The sequence below is a fragment of the Balaenoptera musculus genome, chromosome 2 (assembly GCF_009873245.2).
Source record: "Balaenoptera musculus isolate JJ_BM4_2016_0621 chromosome 2, mBalMus1.pri.v3, whole genome shotgun sequence".
Taxonomy (NCBI): domain Eukaryota; kingdom Metazoa; phylum Chordata; class Mammalia; order Artiodactyla; family Balaenopteridae; genus Balaenoptera; species Balaenoptera musculus.
Genome location: NC_045786.1, coordinates 109,290,484 through 109,309,206, shown reverse-complemented (window position 1 = coordinate 109,309,206; position 18,723 = coordinate 109,290,484). Strand labels below are relative to the sequence as shown.

Below are 18,723 nucleotides of genomic sequence, written 5' to 3'. Positions count from 1 at the left end.
TCCTCATGCTTCATTTTCTCATCTTATTATAAAAAATACTGTTTCTGAAAGGAGAATGGTGCTTACCAGGGGCCAGGGGGAGGAGGGAATTCAGAGTTATTGTTTACTGGGTAAAGAGACTCAGTTTGGGAAGATGAGAAAGTTCTGGAGAAAGATGGTGGTGATGGTTGCACAACAATGTGAATGTACATAATGCTACTGAACTGTTATGTATATTTTACCACAATTTTAAAAATGCTGCTTTTTATTCTCATCTAATATGAATCACCTATTAGAGGGTAGACTCTTCATCAGAGGTAAGAAACAAAGAAATATACTGCTTAAATTTTAGGATATAAGAAACAAAGCCTCAAAGGAAAAGTAAATATTAACCCCAATCTACACATTGTTGGTTTTAGAATATAAGCACAAATTAAAACAGGGTGATATAATCAAAAATCCTGTCCAAAGAGAGGGGCTGTTATCTCAGTAAACAAAGGAAAATTGCTAAGGGAAATCAGTTTATCGGTGTGAAGTAAATTAAACTTTTTCAAGGTACCAACTCACAACTCAGGGAATAACTGATAATTTAGCTCAATTTTACCAATAGTATCCACATAAATAAGAGTTTTGGAAAACTGCAAGACGCATTTCAAACTTCCAGGAGTACAATTTAGTCAATAAACATTTATAAACATTCTTTTTTTTTTTTAACATTTTATTGGAGTATAATTGCTTTACATTGTTGTGTTACTTTCTGCTGTATAACAAAGTGAATCACCTATACGTATACATATATCCCCATATCCCATCCCTCTTGCGTCTCCCTCCTACTCTCCCTCCCTATCCCACCCCTCTAGGGGGTCACAAAGCACTGAGCTGATCTCCCTGTGCCATGTGGCTTCTTCCCACTAGCTATCTATTTTACATTTGGTAATGTATATATATCAATGCCATTCTCTCACTTCTTCCCTGCTTACCCTTGCCCCTCCCTGTGTCCTTAAGTCCATGCTCTATGTCTGTGTCTCTTTTCCTGTCCTGCCCCTAGGTTCTTCAGAACCATTTTTTTTTTTTTAGATTCCATATATATGTATTAGTATATAGTATTTGTTTTTCTCCTTCTGACTCACTTCACTCTGTATGACAGACTCTAGATCCATCCACCTCACTACAAATAACTCAATTTTGTTTCTTTTTATGGCTGAGTAATATTCCAATGTATATATATGCCACATCTTCTTTATCCATTTATCTGTCGATGGACACTTAGGTTGCTTCCATGTCCTGGCTATTGTAAATAGTGCTGCAATGAACATTGTGGTACATGACTCTTTTTCAATTGTGGTTTTCACAGGGTATATGCCCAGTAGTGGGATTGCTGGGTCGTATGGTAGTTCTATTTTTAGTTTTTTAAGGAACCGCCACACTGTTCTCCATAGTGGCTGTATCAATTCACATTCCCACCAACAGTGCAAGAGGGTTCCCTTTTCTCCACACCCTCTCCAGCATTTATTGTTTGTAGATTTTTTGATGATGGCCATTCTGACTAGAGTGAGGTGATACCTCACTGTAGTTTTGACTTGCATTTCTCTAATGATTAGTGATGTTGAGCATCCTTTCATGTGTTTGTTGACAATCTGTATATCTTCTTTGGAGAAATGTCTATTTAGGTCTTCTGCCCATTTTTGAATTGGGTTGTTTCTTTTTCTGATATTGAGCTGCATGAGCTGCTTGTATATTTTGGAGATTGATCCTTTGTCAGTTGCTTCATTTGCAACTATTTTCTCCCATTCCAAGGATTGTCTTTTCATCTTCTTTATGGTTTCCTTTGCTGTGCAAAAGCTTTTAATTTTCATTAGGTCCCAACTGTTCATTTTTGCTTTTATTTCCATTCCTCTAGGAGGTGGGTAAAAAAGGATCTTGCTGTGATATATGTCATAGAGTGTTCTGCCTATGTTCTCCTCTAAGAGTTTTATAGTGTTTGGCCTTACATTTCGGTCTGTAACCCATTCTGAGTTTATTTTTGTGTATGGTGTTAGGGAGTGTTCTAATTTCATTCTTTTACATGTAGCTGTCCAGTTTTCCCAGCACCACTTATTGAAGACGCTGTCTTTTCTCCATTGTATATTCTTGCCTCCTTTATCAAAGATAAGGTGACCATATGTGTGTGGGTTTATCTCTGGGCCTTCTATCCTGTTCCATTAATCTATATTTCTGTTTGTGTGCCAGTACCATACTGTCTTGATTACTGTAGCTTTGTGGTATAGTCTGAAGTCAGGGAGCATTATTCCTTCAGTTCCGTTTTTCTCTCTCAAGATTGCTTTGGCTTTTGGGGTCTTTTGTGTTTCCATACAAATTGTGAAATTTTTTGTTCTAGTACTGTGAAAGATGCCACTGGTACTTTGATAAGGGATTGCACTGAATCTGTAGATTGCTTTGGGTAGTATAGTCATTTTCACAATGTTGATTCTTCCAGTCCAAGAATATGGTATATCTCTCCATCTGTTTGAATAATCTTTAATTTATTTCATCAGTGTCATAGTTTCCTGCATACAGGTCTTTTGTCTCCTTAGGTAGGTTTATTCCTAGATATTTTATTCTTTTTGTTGCAGAGGTAAGTGGGAGTGTTTCCTTAATTTCTCTTTCAGATTTTTCATCATTAGTTTATAGGAATGCAAGAGATTTCTGTGCATTAATTTTGTGTCCTGCTACTCTACCAAATTCATTGATTACCTCTAGTAGTTTTCTGGGAGCATCTTTAGGATTCTCTATGTATAGTATCATGTCATCAGCAAACAGTGACAGCTTTACTTCTTCTTTTCTGATTTTGATTCCTCTTATTTCTTTTTCGTCTCTGATTGTTGTAGCTAAAACTTCCAAATCAACATTGAATAACAGTGGTGAGAGTGGGCAACCTTGTCTTGTTCCTGATCTTAGTGGAAATGGTTTCAGTTTTTCACCACTGAGAATGATGTTGGCTGTGGGTTTGTCATATATGGCCTCTATTAGGTTGAGGTAAGCTCCCTCTATGCCTATCGTCTGCAGGGTTTTTACCATAAATGGTTGTTGAATTTTGTCAAAAGCTTTTCCTGCATCTATTGAGATGATCATATGGTTTTTTTCCTTCAATTTGTTAATATGGTGTATCACATTGATTGATTTGCATATATTGAAGAATCTTTGCATTCCTGGGATAAACCCCACTTGATCATGGTGTACGATCCTTTTAACGTGCTGCTGGATTCTGTTTGCTAGTATTTTGTTGAGGATTTTTGCATCTATGTTGATCAGTGATATTGGCCTGTAGTTTTCTTTCTTTGTGATATTGTTGTCTGGTTTTGGTATCAGGGTGATGGTGGCCTTGTAGAATGAGTTTGGGAGTGTTCCTCCCTGTGCTATACTGTGGAAGAGTTTGAGAAGGATAGGTATTAGCTCTTCTCTAAATGTTTGATAGTATTTGCCTGTGAAGCCATCTGGTCCTGGACTTTTGTTTGTTGGAAGAGTTTTAGTCACAGTCTCAATTTCGGTGCTTGTGATTGGACTGTTTATACTTTCTATTTCTTCCTGGTTCAGTCTCGGAAGGTTGTGCTTTTCTAAGAATTTGTCCATTTCTTCCAGGTTGTCCATTTTATTGGCATATAGTTGCTTGTAGTAACATCTCATGATCCTTTGTATTTCTGCAGTGTCAGTTGTTACTTCTCCTTTTTCATTTCTAATTCTTTTTTTTTTAATATTTATTTATTTATTTATTTATTTATTTATGGCTGTGTTGGGTCTTCATTTCTGTGCGAGGGCTTTCTCTAGTTGTGGCAAGTGGGGGCCACTCTTCATTGCGGTGCGCGGGCCTCTCACTATCGTGGCCTCTCTTGTTGCAGAGCACAGGCTCTAGACGCGCAGGCTCAGTAATTGTGGCTCACGGGCCTAGTTGCTCTGCGGCATGTGGGATCTTCCCAGACCAGGGCTCGAACCCATGTCCCCTGCATTGGCAGGCAGATTCTCAACCACTGCGCCACCAGGGAAGCCATTCATTTCTAATTCTGTTGAGTTGAGTCTTCTCCCTTTTTTTCTTGATGATTCTGGCTGATGGTTTATCAATTTTGTTTATCTTCTCAAAAAACCAGCTATAGTTTTTTTGATCTTTGCTATCATTTCTTTCACTTCTTTTTCATTTATTTCTCATCTGATCTTTATGGTTTCTTTCCTTGTGCTAACTTTGGGGTTTTTTGGTTCTTTCTCTAATTTCTTTAGGCGTAAGGTTAGGTTGTTTATTTGAGATTTTTCTTGGTTCTTGAGGTAGGATTGTATTGCTATAAACTTCCCTCTTAGAACTGCTTTTACTGCATCCCATAGGTTTTGGGTCATCGTGTGTTCATTGTCATTTATTTCTAAGTATTTTTTGATTTCTTCTTTGATTTCTTCAGTGATCTCTTGTTTATTTAGTAGTGTATTGTTTAGCCTCCATGTGTTTGTACTTTTTACACTTTTTTCCTGTAGTTGATATCTAGTCTCATAGCATTGTGGTTGGAAAAGATACTTGATATGAATTCAATTTTCTTAAATTTACCAAGGCTTGATTTGTGATCCAAGATATGATCTATCCTGGAGAATGTTCCATGAGCACTTGATCAGAAAGTGTATTCTGTTGTTTTTGGATGGAAAGTCCTATAAATATCAATTAAGTCCGTCTTGTTTAATGTACCATTTAAAGCTTGTGTTTCCTTATTTATTTTCATTTCGGTTGATCTGTCCATTGGTGAAAGTGGGGTGTTAAAGTCCCCTACTATGATTGTGTTACTGTCGATTTCCCCTTTTATGGCTGTTAGCATTTGCCTTATGTACTAAGGTGCTCCTATGTTGGGTGCATAAATATTTACAATTGTTAAATCTTCTTCATGGATTGATCCCTTGATCATTATGTAGTGTCCTCCTTTGTCTCTTGTACTAGTCTTTATTTTAAAGTCTATTTTGTCTGGTATGAGAATTGCTACCCCAGCTTTCTTTTGATTTCCATTTGTATGGAATCTCTTTTCCATCCCCTCACTTTCAGTCTGGATGTGTCCCTAGATCTGAAGTGTATTTCTTGTATACAGCATATATACAGGTCTTTTTTTTGTATGCATTCAGCCAGTCTATGTCTTTTGGATGGAGCATTTAATCCATTTACATTTAAGGTAATTATCACTATGTATGTTCCTATTACCATTTTCTTACATTATTTTGGGTTTGTTATTGTAGGTCTTTTTCTTCTCTTGTGTTTCCTGCCTAGAGTAACTTCTTTAGCATTTGTTGTACAGCTGGTTTGGTGGTACTGAATTCTATTAGCTTTTGCTTGTCTGTAAAGGTTTTCATCTCTCCGTCGAATCTGAATGAGATCCTTGCTGGGTAGAGTAATCTTGGTTGTAGGTTCTTCCCTTTCATCACTTTAAATATGTCCTGCCACTCCCTTCTGGCTTGCAGAGCTTTTGCTGAAAGATCAGCTGTTAACCTTATGGGGATTCCGTTGTATGTTATTTGTTGTTTTCCCTTGCTGCTTTTAATATTTTTTCTTTGTATTTAATTTTTGATAGTTTGTATCTTGGCGTGTTTCTCCTGGGATTTATCCTGTATAGGACTCTCTGTGCTTCCTGGACTTGATTGACTGTTTCCTTTCCCATATTAGGGAAGTTTTCAACTATAATCTATTCAAATATTTTCTCAGATCCTTTCTTTTTCTCTTCTTCTTCTGGGACCCCTATTATTCGAATGTTGGTGCGTTTAATGTTGTCCCTGAGGTCTCTGAGACTGTCCTCACTTCTTTTCATTCTTTTTTCTTTATTCTGCTCTATGGTAGTTATTTCCACTATTTTATATTCCAGGTCACTTCTCTGTTCTTCTGCCTCAGTTATTCTGCTATTGATTCCTTCTAGAGAATTTTTAATTTCATTTATTTTGTTGTTCACCATTGTTTGTTTGCTCTTTAGTTCTTCTAGGTCCTTGTTAAACGTTTCTTGTACTTCCTCCATTCTATTTCCAAGATTTTGGACCATCTTTACTATCATTACTCTGAATTCTTTTTCAGGTAGACAGCCTATTTCCTCTTCATTTGTTTGGTCTGATGAGTTTTTACCTTGCTCCTTCAACTGCTCTGTAATTCTCTTTCTTCTCATTTTGCTTAACTTACTGTGTTTGGGGTCTCCTTTTCGCAGGCTGCAGGTTTGTAGTTCCTGTTGTTTTTGGTGTCTGCCCCAGTGGGTAAGGTTGGTTCAGTGGCTTGTGTAGGCTTCCTGGTGGTGGGGACTGGTGCCTGTGTTCTGGTGAATGAGGCTGGATCTTGTATTTCTGGTGGCCAGGACCATGTCTGGTGGTGTGTTTTGGGGTGTCTGTGAACTTAATATGATTTTAAGCAGACTCTCTGCTAATGGGTGGGGTTGTGTTCCTGTCTTGCTAGTTGTTTGGCATGGGGTATCCAGCACTGGAGCTTGCTGGTCATTGAGTGGAGCTGGGTCTTAGCGTTGAGATGGAGATCTCTGGGAGAGCTCTCGCCGTTTGATATTATGTGGGGCCAGGAGGTCTCTGGTGGTCCATTGTCCTGAACTCAGGTTTCCCACCTCTGAGGCTCAGCCCTGACACCTGCCCGGAGCACCAAGACCTTGTCAGCCACACAGCTGATCCGGAGAACTTCCAGGAGAGGAAGCTACAGCTCGTTCAGTCCATGAAGAACTTCCTGCGAATCGACAACTCCCGCTTCGGCAAGTTCAAGTTCAAGAGCCACTCAGGGGAGCTCAGACTGGGCGTGATCTCCTCAGCCCAGTATTCCAAGAACTGCCTGTACCTGCCTGCTGGGGAGAATTTGCAGAACATCTTTGACGAGCTGCTGGTGCTCGCGCACCTGGATTTTGGTGGCTTCGAGCGGCCTGCCCGCACCACCACCAGGAAGAACAAGAAGAGTGCATGGCAGTCCAGCAGCCGCCAGGTGGCCTGGACTTCAAGACCCACCGGCCAGCAGGTGCGCTCTAGCAGCAAAGTCAGCAGCCACCAGGGGCTGCATGCGGCCACCACCAGGAGTCTCAAGTATCTCTCCCCACCGTGGGCAGGGGCTGCCACATCCATGAGCCTCCTTTCTCCTTCCTCCTTCTCCTGGGCTACCAGGCAGCCGGGTGAGGCCCTGGGGAGGTATCCTGCTCAGACTCTTTGCCGCCGGCTGCCTTAGTGACCATTCTTAATATTTAAAAATACAAAAGTCCCAAAACTACTTAAAAAAAAAAAGCAGACTATATAGAACACTTACTACAAAAAGGATGAATTATTTTCCTATGTTACTTCACTTTACTCCCATCTCATGCTTTACAATTTGTCTCAACAAAGAAAAAGGCTCAGACTTCAGAAAGGTTATAAATCTATCTAAAACAGCAAAAATACACATAATTATTAGTGACATTATAATCATATTTCCAAACAATGTGTATATATTATTACACTTAAAAATACTTAATTTCTAAACCTTTTGATGATTGTCAGTGATATCTCTTGGTTATTTATTACCAATAAATAACTGATTTAAAAAGACATTTAAAAATTGCATTATTTCCCCCAAAGTCCTCATATGTATATAAGAGAGATTTACAACTATTTCTCCATTGGGATCTAGGAAAATCCTTAGAAACAGATTCAACATAAAAGCTAATACTAATATTAAAATCCATAGCATAAAAAAGATATCCACTACCATACTGAAGTATTGTGCATTTGACGTAAACTAATGTTTACTGCTCTCAACTTTAACATTAACTAATTAGCAGGATATAAAATTTTCCCATAGTTGTATTTATCAAAAAGCCAAATTTTCCCAATATATATTCTTATTCAGCATTTACTCAATAAATTATTACTGAGTGCCTGCCACATATCAGGCACCATGCTATAAGTGCTGGAGAGCTATGAACCAAACAGCCATGTTTTACCTAAACAATACTTAAGCACTGCCCCTTTTCTAGAACACAGATATACATCACCACCTTTTCAAAGTGTCTTTATGTTTTGTAAACATGTTCATTCTGGCAATATTTTGAAAAATTTAGTTCATGAATCAGATCTCTAAAGGTAAATTTATATGTTTTTTAATTTAAAAAATTTAATGTTTTTTAAGACATAGAAATGTTTGCCTGTCATGGAGTGTGTTTTTCTGTATGGCAATAACAAAACATCAAAGATAGCATATATTAATTTAAACTTTAAGAGTTACCTGAAATAGGGGGGCAGAGTCAAGATGGCGGCATGGGAAGACGTGGAGTTTGCATCTCCCCAAAACTAGGGCACCTGCGGACACTGGTGGGGACCTTGATGCCCAAGGAGACGGCGAGGAACCCCTGAGTGACCGGGTAGGACGTGGGGGGAGTGAGGGAAGAGGAGAAGTGGAGTCCAGACAGGACCGGCGCCCCTGAGGGGTGGCTGGGAGGGGGGAGGAGTTCCCACACGGGACCCCCTGGGGAACCTGGGGAGCTTGTAGGATCAGCGGGGAATGCGCTTAGTGTTTCCCTTGCCCACTCAGGCCCCAGGAAGCCTGCTGGCTCCTGGGACTGGTCCTTCGTTCTGCAAGGCCCCCTCCGGCTGTGGGGGTCCAGGCCTGGTCCTCTGCCTCCTGGGGCCTCCTCTGGCCGCATGGCTCCAAGAAGCATGGGGGGGCATGTGGAGAAGAAGAAACGCCAATGGAAAGGGGCCCTTAGGGATCGGAGGATCGGGGGGAACGCGCCTAGAGTTTCCCCCGCCCACTCGGGGCCAGTGAACCTGCTGGGGTCCTGGACCTGGTCCTCCAACCTCCAAGGCCAGAGGCACTCCTGGGCCCCTCCTGCTGCACTGAGCCTAAGCCCCACCCCTTACTCCACCCCCAGAGCCTTTTCCAGCCCCATGGGTCCTAAGCATAGGCCCCACGTACTGCCTAAACCCCACCCCCCGCCTAAGCCTCGCTCCCCACAGACAAGGCCTTTTCTGGCTTTTTTTTTCTCCCCTCTTTTTTTACTATTGTGGCTCTGTTTTACCTTCCGCTTGTTGTTTCAACTATATTTTTATTTTTTTATTCTTTCTAACATATCTGTTAGTTTTCTAATCTTATTTTTTACTCTTTGTTATTGTTCTGCTCCTTTTTTTCTTTTCTTTTTTTTTTTGCCGCCCCGCACAGCTTGCAGGATCTTGGTTTGTGAGCCCGGGGTTGGGCCAGAGTTCCTGCGGTGGGAGGTCCGAGCCTGAACCACTGGATTAACAGACAACCTCAGACTCCAGGGAATATTCATTTGAGTGAGGTCTCCCGGAGGTCCTCATCTCAGCACCAAGACCCAGCTCTAACCAACAGCCTACAAATTCCAGTGCTGGAAGCCTCAGGCCAAACAAGCTGTAAGACAGGAACACTATCCCACCCATCAAAAAAAAGGGGGGGGGGAGGGTGACAAAAAAATATGTCACAGATGAAGGAGCAAGGTAAAAACCTACAGGACCAAATAAATGAAGAGGAAATAGGTGACGTACCTGAAAAATAATTCAGAGTAATGATAGTAAAGATGATCCAGAATCTCGGAAATAGAATGGTGGCATGGATTGAGAAAATACAAGACATGTTTATCAAAGATCTAGAAAAACTAAAGAACAAACAAACAGTGATGAACAACAAAATAACTGAAATGAAAAATACACTAGAAGGAATTAATAACAGAATAGCTGAGGCAGAAGACCGAATAAGTGAGCTGGAAGACAATGGTGGAAATAACTGCCAAGGAGCAGAATAAAGGGAAAAGAATGAAAAGAATTGAAGACAATCTCAGAGACCTCTGGGCAAACAATAAATGCACCAACATTCAAATTATAGGGGTCCCAGAAGAAGAAGAGAAAAAGAAAGGGTCTGAAAAAATATTTGAAGAGATTATAGTTGAAAACTTCCCTAATATGGGAAAGGAAATAGTCACCCAAGTCCAGGAAGTGCAGAGAGTCCCATACAGGATAAACCCTAGGAGAAACACACCAAGGCACACATTAATCAAACTAACAAAAATTAAATTCAAAGAAAAAATATTAAAAGCAGCAAGGGAAAAGCAAAAAACAACATACAAAGAAATCCTCATGATGTTATCAGCTGATTCTTCAGCAGAAACTCTGCAGGCCAGAAGGGAGTGGCAGGATATACTTAAAGTGATGAAAGAGAAAATCCTACAACCAAGATTACTCTATCCAGCAAGGATCTCATTCAGATTCAACAGAGAAATCAAAAGCTTTTCAGACAAGCAAAAGCTAAGAGAATTAAGCACCACCAAACAAGCTCTACAACAAATGCTAAAGGAACTTCTCTAGGCAGGAAACACAAGAGAAGAAAAAGACACATGAAAACAAACCCAAAACAATTAAGAAAATGGTAATAGGAACATTCATATCGATAATAATCTTGAAAGTAAATGGATTAACTGCTCCAAACAAAAGACACAGGCTGCCTAAATGGATACAAAACCAAGACCGGTATATGTGCTGTCTACAAGAGACCCACTTCAGACCTAGGGACACATACAGACTGAAAGTGAAGGGATGGAAAAAGATATTCCTTGCAAATGGAAATCAAAAGAAAGCTGGAGTAGTAATACTCATATCAGATAAAATAGACTTTAAAATAAAGACTGTTACAAGAGATAAGGAAGGACAATACATAATGATCAAGAGATCAACCCAAGAAGAAGATATAACAATTATAAATATTTACGCGCCCAACATAGGAGCACCTCAATACATAAGTCAAATGCTAATAGCCATAATAGGGGAAATCTACAGTAACACAATCATAGTAGGGGACTTTAACACCCACTTTCACCAATGGACAGATCATCCAAACAGAAAATAAATAAGGAAACACAAGCTTTAAATGATACATTAAACAAGATGGACTTAATTGTTATTTATAGGACTGTCCACCCAAAAGTGGCTGAATATACTTCTTCTCAGGTGCACACGGAACACTCTCCAGGATAGATCACATCTGGAGTCACAAATCAAGCCTTGGAAAATTTAAGAAAATTGAAATTGAATCAAGCATCTTTTCTGACCACAACGCTATGAGATTGGTAATCAATTACAGAAAAAAAACTGTAAAAACCACAAATACATGGAGACTAAACAGTGTGCTACTAAATAACCAAGAGATCACTGAAGAAATCAAAGAATAAATTAAAAAATACATAGAAACAAATGACAACAAAAACACAACGACCCAAAACGTATGGGATGCAGCAAAAGCAGTTATACGAGGGAAGTTTATAGCAACTCATTCTCACTTCAACAAACAAGAAGAATCTCAAATAAACAATCTAACCTTACACCTAAAGCAACTAGAGAAATAGGAATAAAGAAAACCCAAAGTCAGTAGAAGGAAAGAAATCATAAAGATCAGATCAGAAATAAATAAAACAGAAATGAAGAAAACAATAGCAAAGATCAATAAAACTAAAAGCTGGTTCTTTGAGAAGATAAACAAAATTGATAAACCTTTAGCCAGACTCAACAAGAAAAAAAGGGAGAGGAGGCAAATCAATAAAATTAGAAATGAAAAAGGAGAATTCATAACTGACACTGCAGAAATACAAAGGATTATAAGAGACTACTACAAACAACTATATGCCAATAAAATGGACAACCACGAAGAAATGGACAAATTCTTGGAAAGATACAATTTTCCAAGACTGAGACAAGAAGAATTAGAAAATATAAACAGACTTACCACAAGTAATGAAATTGAAAAAGTAATTTAAAATCTTCCAACGAACAAAGGTCCAGGACCAGATGGCTTCACAAGCTAATTCTATCAAACACTTAGAGAAGAGCTAACACCCATCTTTCCCAAACTCCTCCAAAACACTGCAGAGGGAGTAATACCCCCAAATTCATTCTATGAAGCCACCATCACCCTGATACTAAAACCAAAGATATCACAAAAAAAGAAAATTACAGACCAATATCACTGATGAACATAGAAGCAAAAATCCTCAATACTACCAAACAGAATCCAGCAACACATTAGAATGATCACACAGCATGATCAAGTGGATTTATCCCAGAAATGCAAGGATTCTTCAGTATATGCAAATCAATCAGCGTGATACACCATATTAACAAATTAAGGAATAAGAACCATATGATCACCTCAATAGATGCAGAAAAACCTTTTGATAAAATTCAACACCCGTTTATGATAAAAAATCTCCAGAAAATGTTCACAGAGGGAACCTACCTAAAAATAATAAAAGCCATATATGCCAAACCCACAGCAAACATCATACTAAATGGTGAAAAACTGAAAGCACTTCCACTAAGATAGGAACAAGACAAGGATGTCCATTGTCGCCACTCTTATTCAACATAGTTTTGGAAGTCCTAGCCACGGCAATCAGAGAAGAAAAAGAAATAAAAGGAATACAAATTGGAAAAGAAGAAGTAAAACTGTCACTGTTGGCAGATGACATGATACTATACACAGATAATCCTAAAGATGCCACTAGAAAACTACTAGAACTAATCATTGAATTTGGTAAGGTTGCAGGATACAAAATTAATGCATAGAAATCTGGCATTCCTATACACTAATGATTAAAATATCAGAAAGAAAAATTAAGGAAACACTTCCATTTACCATTGCAACAAAAAGAAAAAAATACCTAGGAATAAACCTACCTAAGGAGGCGAAAGACTTGTAATCAGAAAACTATAAAACACTTATGAAAGAAATCAAAGATGACATAAACACACAGAGAAATATACCATGTTCTTGGATTGGAAGAATCAATATTGTGAAAATGACTATACTACCCAAAGCAATGTACAGATTCAATGCAATCCCCATCAAACTACCAATGGCATTCTTCACAGAATTAGAACAAAAAATTTTACAATTTGTATGGAAACCCAAAAGACCCCGAAAAGCCAAAGCAATCTTGAGAAAGATAAACAGAGCTGGAGGAATCAGGCTCCCCAACTTCAAACTATACTACAAAGCTACAGTAATCAAGATAGTATGGTACTGGCATAAAAACAGAAATATAGATCAGTGGAACAGGATAGAAAGCCTGGAGATCAACCCACGCACATATGGTCACCTAATTTATGACAAAGGAGGAAAGAACATACAATGGAGAAAAGACAGCCTGTTCAATAAATGGTGCTGGGAAAACTGGACAGCTACATGAAAAAGAATAAAATTAGAACACTCCCTAACACCATACACAAAAATAAACTCAAAATGGATTAAATACCTAAATATAAGACTGGACACTATAAAACTCTTGGAGGAAAACATAGGCAGAACACTCAATGACATATATCACAGCAAGATCCTTTTTGACCCACCTCTACAGAAATGGAAATAAAAACAAAAATAAACAAATGGGACCTAATGAAACTTAAAAGCTTTTGCACAACAAAGGAAACCATAAACAAGACTAAAAGACAACCCTCAGAATGGGAAAAAATATTTGCTAATGAAGCAACTGACAAAGGATTATCTCCAAAATATACAAGCAGCTCATGCAGCTCAATATCAAAAAAACAAACAACCCAATCGAAAAATGGGCAGAAGACCTAAAGAGACATTTCTCCAGAGAAGATATACTGATTGCCAAAAAACACATGAAAGGATGCTCAACATCACTAATCATTTGAGAAATGCAAATCAAAACTACAATGAGGTATCACCTCACACGAGTCAGAATGGCCATCAGCAAAAAATCTACAAACAATAAATGCTGGAGAGGGTGTGGAGAAAAGGGAACCCTCTTACACTGCACTGTTGGTGGGAATGTAAATTGATACAGCCGCTATGGAGAACAGTATGGAGGTTCCTTAAAAAACTAAAAATAGAACTACCCTACAACCCAGCAATCCCACTACCGGGCATATACCCTGAGAAAAGTATAATTCAAAAAGAGTCATGTACCACAATGTTCACTGCAGCTCTATTTACAAGAGCCAGGACATGGAAGCAACCTAAGTGTCCATCAACAGATGAATGGATAAAGAAGATGTGGCACATATATACAATGGAATATTACTCAGCCATAAAAGGAAACAAAATTGAGTTATTTGTAGTGAGGTGGATGGACCTAGAGTCTGTCATAGAGACTTAAGTCAGAAAGAGAAAAACAAATACTGTATGCTAAGACATATATATAGAATCTAAAAAAAAAAAAAAAATGGTTCTGAAGAACCTAGAGGCAGGACAGGAATAAAGATGCAGACGTAGAGAATGGACTTGAGGACACGGGGAGTGGGAAGGGTAAGCTGGGATGAAGTGAGAGAGTGGCATGGACATATATACAGTACCACAAGTAAAATAGATAGCTAGTGGGAAGCAGCCGCATAGCACAGGATTATGAGCTCAGTGCTTTGTGACCACCTAGAGGGGTGGGATAGGGAGGATAGGAGGGAGACGCAAGAGGGAGGAGATATGGGGATATATGTATATGTATAGCTGATTTGCTTTGTTATAAAGCAGAAACTAACACACCATTGTAAAGGAATTATACTCCAATAAAGTTGTTAAAAAAACAAACTCTTAGAGGAAAACATAGGGAAAACACTCTTTGACATAAACTACAGGAAGATCTTTTCTACCCACCTCCTAGAGTAATGAAAATAAAAACAAAAATAAACAAATGGGACCTAAGGAAACTTAAAAGCTTTTGCACAGCAAAGGAAACCATAAACAAGATGAAAAGACAACCCTCAGTTTGGGAGAAAATATTTGCAAATGAATCAGTGGACAAAGGATTACTCTCCAAAGTATATAAACAGCTCATGGAGCTCAATATCAAAAAAACAAACACCTCAGTTAAAAAATGGGCCGAAGACCTAAATAGACATTTCACCAAAGAAGACGTACAGATGGCCAAGAGGCACATGATAAGATGCTCAACATCACTATTTATTAGACAAATGCAAATCAAAACTACAATGAGGTATCACCTCACACCGGTCAGAATGGCCAGCATCAAAAAATCTACAAACAATAAATGCTGGAGAGGGTGTGGAGAAAAGGGAACCCTTTGCACTGTTGGTGGGAATGTAAATTGATCCAGCCACTAGGGAGAACAATATGGAGGTTCCTTAAAAAACTAAAAATAGAACTACCATATGATCCAGCAATCCCCTGCTGGGCATATACCCTGAGAAAACCATAATTCAAAAAGAGTCATGTACTACAATGTTCATCGCAGCACTATTTACAATAGCCAGGACATGGAAGCAACCTAAGTGTCCACTGACAGATGAATGGATAAAGAAGATGTGGCACATATATACAATGGAATATTACTCAGCCATAAAAAGGAATGAAATTGGGTCATTTGTAGAGATGTGGATGGACCTAGAGTCTGTCATACAGAGTGAAGTAAACCAGAAAGAGAAAAACAAATATTGTATATGAACGCATATACATGGAATCTAGAAAAATGGTACAGATGAACCTATTTGTAGGGCAGGAATAGAGATGTAGACGTAGAGAACGGACATGTGGACACGTGGGTAAGGGGAGGGTGGGAAGAACTGGGAGATTAGGTTTGACATAAATACACTACCATGTGTAAAATAGATAGCTGGTGGAAACCTTATATAGCCAGGGAGCTCAGTTTGGTGCTCTGTGACGACCTAGATGGGTGGGATGGGGGGGTGGGAGGGAGTTCCAATAGGGAGGGGATAGGGTGTGCATATAGGTGATTCACTTCATTGTACAGCAGAAACTAACAAAACATTGTGAAGCCATTTTACTACAAAAAAAAAAAGAGTTACCTGAAATAGGAATATTCTGTGAGACTGATAACTGCACATCTCCAGTTCCTGGTGGCATGTCAACAACTAAATAGTCCAGTTGACCCCAATCTACCTAAAAACCAAGATGACACAAATAACATCACTGTATAAACAAATGTGGTGAATAGTGATATAAACAAAAATAAATGAATTAATAACAAAGCTAAAATAATAGCTTTCACTTGAGCCATTAGTAAATGCCAGGGACTGTGCTGAGGGCTGATAAAGGAATGAATAAGAAACAATCTTTGCCTCTAGCAGACCTTTTCTGACCGATAAGGTTAAATTTTCAAATGACACCGCAAAACACACACATACCATAATGGTGAACCCCTTGCACAATGGACTTCTATTCAGGACCACTCATTTATTTTCACTGAAAATAGCCTGTATTTTACCTAAGGAGGTCTTAGCTTTTTGTCCTTTGTGGTTTTTGGTACAGTGTTTCCTATAGCAGATCTTAATATAATTTTTTTAAGTTTATTATTTTTCCTTCATAAAACACACTAATAATGAAAACCAAAACTTAATAAGAAAATTTTAGAAATATAACTAGAGTTCCAAATTAACATTTTGATTATTTCTTTTCAGGCACTTTTCTAAGTATCTATATCTAGAAAATTCAGCTGTTTAACCAAGTCCTTAATGCTCAGCCTCAATTAGATAGGGCTCAAGGGTACCTCAGGCTCTTTTCTCCTCAAGTGGTTCTTCCTTCTGAGTCCCCAGTTTCAGTGAAAGGCCCTAGGATCCTCTTAGTTACCTAAGGCAAAGGCTTGGGATAATACTTAACTGTTCCCTTTCCCTTGCTATCCCCAGTCACTGATTATCCTTCTAAAAATCTCTCAAATGTATCCACGTCTCTCTTTCTGCATGGCCGAGAACCAAACATAGGCCACAGGCATCTACCACTTAAGTCTCCCAACCAATCTCTCTGGTCTAGCACTGCCCATACAGTGTGTTCCTAACACCAGTGAAAACTGGTTTGATAATGCCACTTTTTTGCTTAAAACTCTTCTATTGCTTTTAGGATAAAATCTAAGCTTTAGCTTCAGAACCTCTGCCTGGTCTTCTTCACTTGCTAATTCCTCCTCATTCTTTAGATCGTAGCTTGAAATTTACTTCCCATAACTTCCATTAAAGATTAGATATGGTGTTCCTACTATGTAGGAACAATTCTTCTAATCGTTTGTTCATTCATTCATTCATTCATTCACCCAACAAATGTTTATTGAGTACCTACTATATATTAGGCATTGAGCTAGGTATTGATAATTAAATGGTATCATGGTCCTTAGCCTCACAGAATTTACAATACAGAGGGAGACAGATACTAAGCACATAATGATATAACCTGTGCAAAGAAGTTAGTGACAGAAACTGAAAGATCAACATAGCTGAAGAGCAGTGCAAGGGGAAAGATGGCATTCATTTACTGTTATTTCAGTATCTGTCTTCTCATGAAACTGTAGATGACTTAGAATACATAACAAAGAATGGATACATAGGAGATGCTCAATACGTTTTCTTTCAAGGAATGAATGAATAAATAAACACATGCAAAGATCCAAAAATTTTTAAATGTAAATGTAAATCATACTGTGTATATAATCCCATATCCTGCTTCTTAAAACTTAATAATGTGAAATAAGCCTTTTCCATATAATCACATATTTTTAAAATTAAAATTTAGATGATACTGGGTCAGATGGATTCATTCATGTATTAACACATTTATTCAACACATATTTACTGAGAATTGATGCCAGGCACTGTTCCAGGTAATGAAGATACAGCAGTGAAAAAAACAAAGTCCCAGCCACCAGGCAACTAACGTTTTAGTGAGGAAGACAGGTAGATAAACAGGCAGAAAGACAAGCAAATCAAAGACAAGCGCTACAAAGAAACAAGTATCCCTTCCTATACAAAATTACTTGGTTCCTGATTTGGATATATCCAGATCAAATAGCAAGAGACAGTTTTAGGGACTTCCCTGGTGGTCCAGTGGTTAAGACTCCGTGCTTCCAAAGCAGGGGGCATGGGTTCGATCCCTGGTGGGGGAACTAAGATCTCACATGCCACACGGCATGGCCAAAAAATAAAATTAAAAAAAAAAAGAGAGAGATAGTTTTAAAATCTTCAATTCCTGAATTTCAGAGGGCAAGTAGTAAGAGTTCAGACAGCTAAGGATTTATCAAAGAATTTCTTTGAGTCTCTTCAGTTCCCAAGGTCCGATGGTGAGGAACACATGAAGAAGAGGGAAAAGGAATAGAGTGGTAGAAGATGCTACTTTCGACAGGGTGGTCAGAGCCTGGAGTGAAGTGAGAAAAATAACTGATGCAATTCTCGGAAAGCATTCCAGGCAGAAGCAATAGCCAAGTGCAAAGGACCTGAGATGGGGATATGCTTGGCGCGTTCAAGGAATAGCTAGGAAGGCAGTACAGCCTTTCTAAAATAGCACTCCCCCAACCATCAGTCTCTTTCCTTCTCTGAATGTGTCCTTCTTCAACACATTTATCAGTATATGTCATTATATACTGACATGTCTTTTAGGAATTCTATAATATTTCTCAAACACAAGTACTTGACACTGATTTAATGACACATTTTAAGAGAATGATGAAATGATGAACATGAAGTAGTTCGTTTTCAATATAGGGTTTCTTGGTTTGAAAAATAGTTACCCCTAAGTTACCCATGGCCATCATCTATGAAACTATTTACAAAAAAGATAAAGGATACTTTTCATTTTATATCCTCTGCACTGAAACTCCTAGCACTGGCAGACTGACAAGTCTCTTTGTTTCAGAGGACATCAAATGACTGGTGCCAACAATTTATCATTGTGGTTCCTTGGCATTTAATCATATTTATCACATTGGCTCCAATTTCTTATTTCTTTAAAGAGAACTGCTATTACGGTTCCAAGGAATTAAAAATATA

General features: G+C 38.5%; 1 protein-coding gene across 3 annotated transcripts in view; it reads right to left on the bottom strand.

The window, feature by feature from the left end:
* The window catches only part of NUBPL (nucleotide binding protein like), a 367,758-nt gene that overhangs the window by 48,907 nt on the left and 300,128 nt on the right, over positions 1-18,723 (bottom strand). For all 3 annotated transcript variants that reach the window (XM_036842440.1, XM_036842438.1, XM_036842439.1), the window contains one exon: positions 15,763-15,856. In XM_036842440.1, the coding sequence (XP_036698335.1) occupies positions 15,763-15,856 (94 nt within the window). The remainder of the gene's footprint in view (positions 1-15,762; positions 15,857-18,723) is intronic.